Genomic DNA, 12,834 nt, shown 5'->3' with positions numbered 1-12,834 from the left:
GCAGCACAGGCAGCAGGTCCTCCTGTAAAAGCCTGGCCGATCGCCAGGTTGAGTGGCGTCCTGTGCACCGAAGGGATACTGGTTTGATTCCGGCCAAGGGCATATGCATGGGTTGTGGGCTTGATCCCCAGTAGGGGGGTGCAGGAGGCAGACGATTGATGTTTCTTACTCTCTCTTCTTCTCCCTTCCCCTCTCTCTCTCTCAAAATAAATTTTTAAAAATATGTTTTAAAAAAAGACAGACCTATAAAAGGTGGAACGAGACTCATTCAGGTGCCTAGGACTCTGCTGCCACCAAACTGCCCTGATTCCCCGTTACGAGGGGGCACTGATGGAAGAAGGGGCCCACTGGCCACCAGACTGCGTCCTTTCTCCGCTCAGAGCTTGGCACACCCTGTGCTCGCTCCCTCGAGCCCACCAATTCACTGACCTCATTGGAGCTCAGCGTTATTACTTGGACAATCATGTCCCACGGTGGAAAAGGCGTGTTTTTTTACTCACTTTTCAATCCCATCCTTACAGCACCCTCACGGGGTATCCAGGATCTTTCACTCCATTTTACAAATGTGTGGACAAAAAAATCAAGTCATTCCCCGACTAGTAGAAATGAGAACATCTAGGCTTTGTGGAGAGGAATGGCCCACAAAAGGGTCTCCTGTTAAGTCCACCTCCCCGTGCCAGCCTGCTCTGTCCCTGGCACCGGTTTATCCATTGCTCTGAGGCGCCACCGCACTTCAAGGTTTGTAGATGGTCTGAGTTCCATTCATTTTCTTTCTGTTCTCCTTTCACAAGTGTCACCCTAAGGTAGGGACCAAGTCTTATGGAATCATTCACTATCCTAAAACAACACATTGGACCCATCCTGTGATACTTAAAAAGGGGTGTTTTCTAAAGTACGGGACTCAGGGTCCTCGTGGGAGACCCAGCTGATCCATCAAACGACAGTGAACAGTGAGAGGTTATTCCTGATCCCCTCGGAAGCACCTGTAATATAACAGCTCACTAACATTTGCCGATTGCTCCCTTCTCAACCAAGAGCAGGCCTCAGGTTCAAAGCCTTCCACAGCCAGGGGAATCCAGCTAGAATTTTAAACTGTCTTGTTGTCATTATATTTCTTTTTATAGTTACTTTCTATTAATGGCAAGCGAATCTGGTTTTCCATATATAGTGGGTGGTATCAAATTTCCTTTTAATACATAACAGGATATAATTTAATACAGGGTGAGGCAAAAGTAGGTTTACAGTTGTTTGTATGGAAAACAATAATTAATCAATAATAATACATGAATGAACTCTGTGTTTCACATACAACCGTAAACCTACTTTTACTAAACCCTCATTTGTGCTAATAAAATCCACAAACTAAGTGATGGCAGAGGTAGCATCTAAGACACCCACCCCGAGGGCATTTTAGCTGCGGAGGGTAGACCCTGGTGTTCAGAAAGCCCGCTGACAAGGCACCAAGGGGGGGAAGGAGAGAGACCACAAAGCCACCTCAGATTCAGTTGGGAAGGATGAGGAACGGAAGCTACCGATCAATGTGGAGGGAATGTTTCCTACGAAGCGCTTGGGCTTGTTAAGCCCTTTCCCTTCCATCCCTTCATGGGATTCACCACTACACAGCTTCGGTTAACAGTGATCTTCTGGAAATTCCCTACACCTCCCAGAGATGAGGAAAACGTAAACAAAATACACACACAGTTCCATATTGTCAAAAATAGGAACTCTTGGCTGGAAGGTTGCTGTGGCCTCCTGGTGCTGGGGACTTGGCCTGCCTTTAGGGACAGGAAATGGACACCAGAGGGGATGCCAGAGGGGGTCCCTGTGAGGCGAGAGCAGCAGTGCTGGAGGGCGCTGCCAGGTGAGGTCTTCTGGGGAGTGTGGATATCACACCAGGCGGTCTCCGCACATCCCTCTTTAGCCGAGGGCCTATGCCCTCTCTCCATATTTGGGAAAATGACCCAACTCCACTAGGTTTCTACAAACAAGAGTTTTTGAGGATCTAACAGGCTTCAAGATGGCAGAGCCCAGCAGTTTTCCTGCTGCTCCTCTCAAAAGTCATGTAAAACACTAAGGAACAGAAGCACAGGCTCCAGCTGGGATGCAGGTGAGGCTCAAGCTGTTCCCAAATCACAATATATAAAGACAGAAGGTGAACGGAGGAATGGTGCTAACAGAGAGGGAAAAGGGGACACCTAAATGCAGGGGTGGGGTGTGGAGGTTATAACGTGAAGCAACTGGGGCCGCCCCAGAGAACCCCAGGGAGGTGCAGGGATTAGAAGCATCATGGGAAAGGGGATGGGGGCTGATAACATGCAGGGCTGCCATGTGCTCCTCACCCCAGGAGGGAGGGGAAATTAAGCTAAAGCTTACTTTCTGAATGGTGAGCCTCAAATCCTCTCCCCTGCTTCAGGATAATGAGTAACGATAAAGCCCTACAGAAACTGATTTGGAGAGGGGGTTCCCCAGGGGAAAAAACCTCAGCTAGCCACCAGATTGAGCCACCAGTCTCCAGAATGCTCTAGGGCAGTGGTTCTCAACCTTCCTAATGCCGAGACCCTTTAATACAGTTCCTCATGTTGTGGTGACCCCCAATTTCATTGTTACAAATTGAACATAATTACAGCATAGTGATTAATCACAAAAACAATATGTAATTATATATGTGTTTTCCAATGGTCTTAGGCGACCCCTGTGAAAGGGTCGTTCGACCCCCAAAGGGGTCGCGACCCACAGGCTGCTCTAGGGGCTTCCAGTCAGCTCTTGAGCACTTTACTCTTAAATATAAACCACCAAATGCCTCCACACATTTCTGACAAAAACTTACAACATTGAAAGAAAGATCTGAATAAATTAATAGGAGGAAACAATAAAGGAAGCAGAAGATTTTAAAGAACAGAAAGGCAAAGAGATGAAAATAGGCCAAAAGATAAATTAGAGATTCAATATTGGATAATAGGAAGTCAGGAAAGAGAGAAGAAACTGATGAAAGGAATTTACTTAAATAGAAAAAAAGAAAGAGGATTTTCCTGAATTAAAAGAGTTTTTTCCTGAATTTCCTGAATGAAATGCCCATTTAGTATCCAGTACAATTAATTAAAAACACTAATTTACTGTTCATCATGATATTTCACAATACCAAGGATAAAGAGAAAGTCCTAAAATCTCGCGGAAAGAGGGAAAAAACAACAGGTGCACACAAGGACTGGGAATAAGAATGGTCCCAAAAATTTTAATGGCAACATTGCAAGCTTGCCATTGTGTCAAGCTTGAGGGAAAATTTGTTTTGACTGAGTTTTATACCCAGCCAACAACTAATCAAGTAAAGTAGAATAGAGATATTTTCAGAAAGCTATAGGGGGATGTATTCTACCAAAATTAGAGAAAGATGAGAGGCTTCAGGGAATCCTATGTCCATAGCTGTGTGGCCGGTCCAGAGAAGCCAAACTGAATTAGTTTGGGGGAAAATGGACTCATAAATTGAGAAGTCTGACCGTGTGTGTAAAACCATAATAAGAGGTGCTAGAGGCCATGGGAAGATTTATTGAATGAAAACTAAGCACATTTTTATTTATTTATTTATTGCTATTATTTAAAAATATATTTTTTTATTGATTTCAGAGATGAAGGGAGAAAGAGATAGAACATCAATGATGAGAAATAATTATTGATCGGCTGCCTCCTGCACGCCCCACACTGGGGACTGAACCCACAACTTGGGCATGTGCCCCGACTGGGAATTGAATCTTGACCTCCTGGTTCATAGGTCGACGCTCAACCACTAAGCCATGCTGGCCGGGCAAAACTAAGCACATTTTTAAATGAAGCAATTGTTTTTAAGCTGTAAAAAATAGAAACTCCATTTCTACTTGGCTCATGGAGTCATAGCAATAAAAGTAATGAATATGTGTTTTTAAAATTTTGTGATATAATTATATTGGGAGAATGGGAGGACAGAAAGGGTGGTGTATACATGCCAATAAATTATCATCTATCAAAAAAGCAAGTCAATAAATGAAAGACTTGAAAAATGTTGTTAGTTGTTTCTGAAGGGTGAGATGGGGTGGGAGAGGCAAGAGGTTGCTGTTTTGTTAGAAGCCTTTTAGTACTTTTGAGTTTTAACTATTTACATATATAAATATTTACATACAGTAACTTTAAAATACTTTTATTATGAAAAAATCAAGCACATACAAAAGTAGACAGAATAATCCTATATAATAAAAGCCTAATATGTAAATTGTCCCCTCAACAGGGAGTTTGACCAGGAGTTCAACTAGGGGGTGGGGCCGACAGTAGAGGTGGTGGCCATGGTGGGAGGGGGTGGGGAAGGGAAGTGGGCTGGCAGCCACTAGGGACCCTACCCATGCATGAATTTTGTGCACTGGGTCTCTAGTATAATTACACACACACACACACACACACACACACACACACACCTTTAATTTTTTTTTAAACTAAGGAACAGGTTCAATAAATCATGGGACAGACCTACAGTGCAATGCTGCCTGTGCAGCTGCTGTTTGGAAGAAGAAAAGTGTACATTGCTCACAATATACTGTATGAAAAAGAGTCACAGAACTAACTGTATGTGGTTTGTGTTTGGCTACCTCTGGGGGGTAAGATAAGGATTAAAGCAAAAAACAAACAACCGAACATCTTTTACATTGAGCATTTTTTAAAATACAAAATTCTAATAAGAATACAAGGACAATAAGCAAACAAATAAGGATATAGGGTCTGAATTTCCTTTTCTAGTAAGTCAAGTCAAAACTATTTTGGTTAGCCCTGGCCTGTTTGGCTTGGTGGTTAGAGTGACGACCCTCGGACTCTTTGGGTTTGATTCCCAGTCAAGGGCACATACCTGGGTTGCAGGCTTGATTTCTGGTTAGGGTGCATGTGGGAGGCAACCAATTGATGTATCTCTCTCACATTGATGGTCCTCTCTCTCCTCCCCCTCCTCACTTTCTCCACTCTCCAAAAAAATCAACTAAAAATATATCCTCGTGTGAGGATTAAAATAGTAGACTCCCCCCCAAAAGCCCAGGGGCCTCTGCCGGGCTGGAGAAGTGGCATGGTGAGCTCACCCCTCTTGCACCTCTCTGTGTTGGTGTGTACTGGCCCCTTGCCACGCTAGACTTGACCACCACATCCTGTATTCAAGGATGGGGACTATGCAACCCAGGGACAAGCGTTAACCCTCACCTACACATTAGCAACCTTTGTTCAATCCTACGTCCCAAAAGTAGGAGTGCATTTATTTACCCACAGAAGCCCTCTGTACCAGCACCATGCTAGGCACTAGGGATACAAGCAACAGTTAGCTATAGTAAGAGCTTCTTGACCTCAGACACTCATAATTTAGTCAGAGAAAGACCTGTAAACAAATGAATGCAGTCAATTGTGTGAAGTCTAAAAGCAGAGGTGTGTGTGTGGACCACAGAGGGAGAGGGGAGAGATCTATCCTGTGTGTGCCAGTGGGGACAAAGATACCAAGCCCCCCCACCAGCCCTGTCTTCCAACTTCCAGGCAGCCTGAGCCAGAGAAACATCCATCACCCCAAACAACCAACAATTCTGCACTGCCCCAAAGTGAGGGGGCAACAGGGGAGGTGGATTGGGGATGACATAGACTGGAGAGACTGGAGGTGCAGAGCAGGGAAACCCAGAACCTTGTCCCCCCAGCAGGGCAGGAGGACAGAGGTGGATTCCCCACATTTCAAAGCATGTTTCACATTGGTGTAGCTGGGATCCAGTTGGGGGTGGGGGTTCGGGGGAGGCAGAGTTCAAGGTTTGGTCTTGAACTGCCTGTAGAGAAGAACTGAGGCTATTTTCTAACTGAAAGTCTTTTTAAATGAATCGCTGTACAAGCCTGTGTGGGGGAAATAGAAATTCAGTGGCTGCAGGAGTTCCCTGCCCTGTGGAGAGAGGGGGTGGGCGCAGCATCTCAGGATGAATACTTGCTGCTCTTCCTACAGCCTGGTGGTTAGAAACCCAGCTCTCCTATTTGCTAGCTCTCACCACTCTGGGCAAGTTATTAATCTCTTGGCGCCTCAGTTTCTTCTTCTAGAATGGGGATGATGATGATGATGATAGTGCCAACTTTAGGGGGTTACTGTGTGGATTAGAACAGTGGTAGACACAAACCCTAGCTATTATGACCTGTATGGCTTCAGGTGACATATTTCACCATTTACTTGGTCCCATCCACACCGAGGACCAGTAGACGGTCAAAGCTGGGACAAATCAAGGGAGAGGAAAACAACCCTGGAAAGAGACCTGTGGAGAGCGGAAGGCTTCCTCCGTCCTTTTTGGGCCCAAAGAAAAATGCCTCAAAGAAACATGCCTCGAGGACCACCGCTGGCTTTGGCATGTTTGGTAACCAGTGTCTTTTGGGACTTTAAGCTCCAGATGTGCACCAAATACAAGAACGGTATGTTTTCCAAGACATTCTCAGTGGTGAGGACAGTTTGCTTGAAGGTATATACTGACTGAGACATCCCCCCAGGGTCTGGTTTCCTCACCTGTAAACAAGGGTTGTGGATTACGCTCATGGAGCTATTTTTAAAGCATGAACCGGGAGCCAGGCTTTATCACTAATCTCTAGGGTCTGTTCCAGCTCGGTTACGCTGCCATTTATTTTTAGGATCTCCTTGTTGGCAGGTGCTTAAAGTGGTACAAACAGCACGAGGCCTGGACTCAGACCTGGGCCCACCATGTACCAGCCCCTTGACTCCGAGGGCAGACTCGTTCCTCAGCTCTCAGAGGAGGTTACTAACAAAATCCACACCTCACAGGAGCATCATGAAGATGAAAGAAGATCATGAGTGCCTTGACTCCTTTTATGAGAAAAAACCATCTGTGAGAATAAACCACACAACTGCTATGAAAAGAAGAAAATCAACGAGGAGAGCACACACAAGCAGGCCAGGAGCTGCTTGGAGGCCAGGGAGCATGTACTGAGGGCCCCTGCAGCCAGTACAGTATTGCATAAATGAGTGCTAAGCTTTTCAGGTAAGGTGACTAGAGCTATCACCATCAGTCATCACTGCCTGCCTGTGGGCCAGACCCTGCACTCACAGCCTGACATGCATCCCCCAAAGAGGGAGATACATTACCCTCAACTCATAGACAGGAAACTGAGACTTAGAAAGGCTGCCCCCCACAGCCACCCAGACACCCAGAGGCGGGCCCAGCCTGTTCTATCTCCAGTCCTAAACACAAACCTCTGTTTAAAGTTAGCAAGGCAGTCGCACTGGCAACTGGAAAAAATCACAGGGGTCTTCAGTACTTCTTCTGAGTGTTTGGCCAGAACAGGATGTTCCCTGAGAGACAGGCCTGCCTTCATTCCTCCTCCCTCTCCCCACAGTACCCGCACGGGTTCCAAAGGCTGCTGGATGCGACTCCTGTAAGTTGAGACGAGCTCATCCCTCACTTCCCCCTGGGCCTCCCCTGGCAGAAGCATTCTTCCCCCGAGCAGGACTTGAGGCCCAGCAAAAGTACAAGAATGGAATTCCTAGAACTGCTGTTCCCATTCCAGGGAGAGGGAGAGCATTTCACAACAGGGTCAGGGGAGGTTTGAATGCCTGCGCTCAGAAGCAAGCCAGCAGCCTGAGGACAAAATAATCCTGACAATTTTAAATTCAGCTCTCACCAGCTCTGGGTCAACCTGGAGGCCAGTGTACAGACGTGCCAGGGTCTACCAGGGATCACCCACCACCATGACCACCAGGCAGGAACCGCAGGTGTCTGGGCAGTGTTTCTGGCTGAGCTGTCTGTTTAGCAAGCGGAGCTGATCTGCCAGGGAGAAAGTCTTGGTGAGAGAAGCAAAGCATGCTCAGTCCAAGATCTCTCTTCACCTCGGCCCCCACCAGCTCTGCAAAGAGAACCAAGATCCAGGCGTTTCTCGGGTGCCCGGAATCTTATGAAGCTCCAAGAACACCAACTCGGGGTGATCATGGAGTGGCAAAGGCCCCTTGCTTAGTCCCTCTCTTCCAAGGAAATCCCTTGAAGGGAATAAGGCCAGTTGATTTGAAAATTAAACAGAAGGAACAAGGCTTGTAAAGACTTTCAGAACAAAAAAACTAAAATAATTATTTACTCCCCCAAACACTTCAAAATGCCACACAGAGCAGGGTGAAGGGACCCCAGAAATTCATTACCAACAGGGAGAGTGCCCTTCTGAAATGGCTCTCGTTACACAGAAACACATGGGAAGGGGAGGGGCCCTGTTTTGTGTGTGAATTGTGTCCCCCTGAATTCATGTTGAAGTCCCAACCTCTAGTCCCTCAATGTACTTGGAGATAAGTAAGGTCTTTCAAAAGGCCATTGGGGCAGGGCCCTAATTCAATATGCTGGTGTCCTAATAAGAGAGAGACACCACGGAGGAACAAACCATGGCCACAACCTCCACCATGTGAAGAGGCAGTAAGAGAGAGGCTGTCTGCAAGCCAAGGACAGGGGCCTCAGGAGAAACCAACCCTGCCTGCACTTTGATCTTGGACGTCCAGCCTACAAAACAGTGAGGAAATACATTTCTACTGTTTAAGCTCTCCAGTTTGTGGTATTTTGTTATGGCAGCTCTGGCAAAGTAATATAGGCCGGCTTTACCCTTTTACTCTGAAGAACTGAGAAGAGAAATTTGTTTTCACACACACACACTCTCTTTAAGACAAGAGACCTAGTTCTTAACTTCCACACTATATGCATCACCAGGAAACCAAAGGGAGTTCAGAGCTCGCCTGTACCTCCTGGTATTCTTACTCCCACCCACTTTTAGACTGCTGGGCTCAAAAACTCGACTCCCTCCTATTGCCAGAAAATCAAAGATGTTCAAATGGGAGGGCAGAGCAAGTGTGGGCTCCTCTGAAGAGTGTCCCCAAAGCCCGGCCACTTGAAGGGGAAAGAGAAGGTAGTGGTGAGTAAGGAGAGGTACGACAGAAAGTGGAATGCATTGCCCAGTGGTCTGGCATCATGGCCCCATCTGTATGGTTTGCTTTGTGGAGCTGGACATAAGGCCTTGGAAATGGGGCATGGGACCGATGACTCAATGTTTTCTGGAAGGTGTCCTCTGTTCTTAAACCCAGAGCGGATTCACAGGCTTGTGATTCTGGTTTGCTTCTACCCCTGGCCTTGGCTCTGCTGGCCAGTTAAGTTCCCTCAAAGACCATTTTCTGAGTTTTGGCTCTTAGGGAAAATGGTCTGAAAACATTGCCCCCATAACTCCTCCCATCCTTAGTCACACACGTGGCTTCTCTCATTCAAAGGCAGTTATTTCCCCCACTCCTCTTTTTTTTTTTTTTTAAATATATTTTATTGATTTTTTACAGAGAGGAAGGGAGAGGGATAGAGAGTTAGAAACATCGATGAGAGAGAAACATCGATCAGCTGCCTCCTGCACACTCCCCACTGGGGATGTGCCCGCAACCAAGGTACATGCCCTTGACTGGAATCGAACCCGGGACCCTTGAGTCCACAGGCCGATGCTCTATCCACTGAGCCAAACCGGTCAGGGCTCACTCCTCTTTTTTTAAAAAATATATATTTATTGATTTCAGAGAGGAAGGGAGAGGGAGAGAGAGAGATAGAAACATCAATGATGAGAGAGAATCATTGGGATTGGCTGCCTCCTGCACAACTCCTACTGGGGGCCGAGCCTGCATCCTGGGCATGTGCCCTTGGCCAGAATCAAACCTGGGACCCTTCAGTCCGCAGGCCGACGCTCTATCCACTGAGCAAAACTGGCTAGGACTCCCCTCTCTTTGAATCTGGGCTAGCCCTGTGTCTTGTTTTGACCAACAGAATACTGTGTACGTGATATGTGACTTCTAAGCCTGAGCCCTAAGAGGCCTTGAAAAATGCCAACTAAATAGGTCAGGTTAGAGTCTTGAAGAGACACAGAGAGCTCCCATTCTTCCTAGTGTCCCCAGCAATGCCCCAGATATGTGGGTAGGGCCATCTTGGACCTTCTAGCCAAGGGCAATCCAGCTGCCAACTGTATGCAGCCAGATAAGCGAGTGCAGGCAAAATCACCAAGGAATGCTCAGGGAATGTTGTTGAAGTTACTAGCTTTGTGATGGCTTGTTAGATAGCAATAGCCAAGTGATACGGCCATTCTCATCAACACGAGTATCTCTGGGCAGCTGGCGATAATCGAGGCCTGGTCTCTGAGCCCTCTCATGAACTTTCATGGGCATAGACATTGGATTACAAGGCCCCTTTTGAGATGACATCTGCCCATGTCTTTCAGCACCCAAATGCCATGGGCAGATGTCATCAGCTCCTGCCTAGTCAGTGATGCTGGTTGCAAACATGTAAATAAGGAGCGTCAATTCCACTGTCTGAGACCCTGGCCCCAAAACTAACTTGTTCAGTATAAAGAAGTCACTTCCTTCTACTTTCTGCTCAATAATAACTGAGGAAAGTAATATCAGTAATACTATTATCTATAACACTCGAATAAGTGGGAAAGTTCACAGAGTTTCTGCCCCTTGGACATTCCAAGATAAGCAATTATACCCTGTAAATGTTATCATTAAGCCAGCTCAGACCTGGGCCTGGTGGTAAAGAAACTAGGTTACCCTGATAATGCATTTTTTTTTTTTTGGTGTTTCTTTTCCTTTATTTAAAAAAATCATTTGGGGCGTGGGGGGAGGTGTGAGGAGGGCACACCTTTCATGGCTTCAGGGAGAACACAGTTTCCAGAAGGAATCACAGGCAGAAATACATGGGGAGAACCTGGGAGTAAAGGGAGGGGCTGCGCCCTCCAGCACCTCTGGGCAGAGCGCTTACTTGGGGGCTGGATGGGGTAGAGAGACAGTATGTACAGGTGGGCAAATGGGCAGGGGCCCCTGGGCCCCATGAGCCAATGGGGGACGTGACCACATGGCTGGCCCACATCACTGCCCCTCCCAAGCAGACCTGCTGAGGCCTGTGCCCTCAGCTGCAGGGCTGGGAGGAGCCTGGCAGGAAAGCTAACCTGTAGGACCTTGAGGGGTGCAAAACCCCCAGGGTCCTATCCCCTGAGGCTCAGGTCTGCATCCTGAGGCCCGAGCTCAGGGTGGCCTGAGCGCCCCCAGTGAACAGACTAGAATAAAAGGAACAGAAGATCCCAATCAAACGCACGAGAGGCGCTCCCACACCTTACTCCTACCAGGTGAATAAAGGGGAACCAAGATGCATTGCCATGTGCAGTTACACAAACAAAATGACGGCCTACATGGTCCTACCGCCAGGCAGCCCAGAGCTGCAGGGGTGGTGGGTGGGACACCACACCCAGGGGATCCCCTCACCCCCGGTCCTGAGGGATGTCTCACAGCCCTGCCTGCCTGGCCACCTCCTGGCTCCTCTGAACAGGCAGCCATGCTCACCACTACAGAGACGCCCAGAAACGTGGCCAGGGGTAGACACGGTGTGGGGAGTCTGCCGGGGCTGGTGTGCGGCGGGGTGGTCCACTTGTCTCAGGCGGCTTCGAGCTGCTGACCTCACGCCCACGTGGGTTCTGGGCGCCTAGGTGTAGAAGATCACCTCTGGGATCTGGCCGTCCTCCACGGATGTGCCGTTGTTGTTCCCGGCCGCGGAGCAGAAGGTGAAGCATGTCTTGGCCCCCGTTGTTGGTGACTCGTGGGTCACCTTGCGCAGGCCTTTGGTGCCGTAATGGGAGTCCGGGCCCTTGAGCGTGGCACAGGCTGTGTAGTTGACGTTGGGCAGCACCTCCACCGGCTCCTTGAACATGACTCGGAAAGTGCTGGCGGAGCCGTCGCAGCTGAAGCCCGTGTCATTCTGGCCCAGCACCGTGTTGCTGTCTGTGTGGATGATCTGGATGTTCACTTGATAATCTGTGGGCCCATGGATGGAGCCATATAGTCCAAAGCCAACCACAAAGATGCGCTTGTTGACCGAGAACCTGATGCGGTCACTTGTGCCACTGTAGCCCCAGCGGCTTTCCACCTGCTGGAAGTGGTTGATGCTACACTCCTCCCCACGGAGGCAGCAGCTGGGCAGGTCGATGAAGTCCACACGGGGCTTGGGGTTGACGGTGAAGTGCAGGAAGAGGCTCACCACCTCTCGGTCCACAAGGATGCCTGACTGTGCAGGCCCTGCGGCAAACTCCTCGATGGTCATCAGCGGGAAGCGGATGAGGGCCAGTGCCTTGCCCAGGACCTTCCGCTTATTCTCAGGTGTCACCTGCAGCTGCTGACGCTGACACTCGGCCTCAGACCAGCGGACAACGGCACTGAACAGGCACACCTCACGGATGCCCAGCGTGTCCCCCTCCAGGACGGCCACCAGTGTGTCCAGGTCAATATCCGTGAAGCCCTCTGCGGTGATGGCGTCAGCCGTGTTTTTGTCGATGTTCTCCTGGCACAGGCTGGCAAGCTGTGGTTCGTCAAACAGCCGGGCCTGAGTCAGCAGCATGGAGGCGTTATCCGCCGGAGGTTCTTCTTCAGGAACTCCACGCAGTGGGCTTCCAGGGCAGGCACTGCGTACTTCTTGGCGGTGTACAGTGTGGTCATGACCGTCTCGGGCCCCAATCTGAACCTCATCCGAGAAGAGAAACTTGAGTAGCGCCAGGAAGGCAGCCGGCTCCACGTCGGGCAGTTCAATCTCGGTGGACGTAGTAGCCATGCCCCCATTGAACATGGCATCAAAGACAGCACTGCCCACGGCCAGCACGATCCTGTGCGCCGGGATGCGCTGCGCGCCGAGCCCCTTGCCCACCAGGAAGTGCACGTCGCACAGCACCTCGTTGAAGAGGAAGGCTAAGCGCTCCTGCACCGTGGGCTTGCTGGCCTGCCAGGTGTACACTGGCTCCCGCAGCAGAGCCGCCGGCTCC

At 48.9% G+C, this 12,834-nt stretch overlaps 1 protein-coding gene across 1 annotated transcript in view; it reads right to left on the bottom strand.

The window, feature by feature from the left end:
• Positions 1-10,591: 10,591 nt before the first annotated feature.
• LOC102250152 (BTB/POZ domain-containing protein 2-like) overlaps positions 10,592-12,834 on the bottom strand; it is a 4,714-nt gene continuing 2,471 nt past the window's right edge. Inside the window, 3 exon segments of the mRNA XM_014536873.1 lie at positions 10,592-12,430; positions 12,433-12,529; positions 12,531-12,830. Coding sequence (XP_014392359.1) covers positions 11,508-12,430; positions 12,433-12,529; positions 12,531-12,830 — 1,320 coding nt within the window. The 3' untranslated portion in view covers positions 10,592-11,507.

This window comes from Myotis brandtii, unplaced genomic scaffold, assembly GCF_000412655.1.
Source record: "Myotis brandtii unplaced genomic scaffold, ASM41265v1 scaffold103, whole genome shotgun sequence".
NCBI lineage: Eukaryota > Metazoa > Chordata > Mammalia > Chiroptera > Vespertilionidae > Myotis > Myotis brandtii.
The sequence above is the reverse complement of the archived record's forward strand: the minus strand, read 5'-3'. Positions and strand labels throughout refer to the sequence as shown.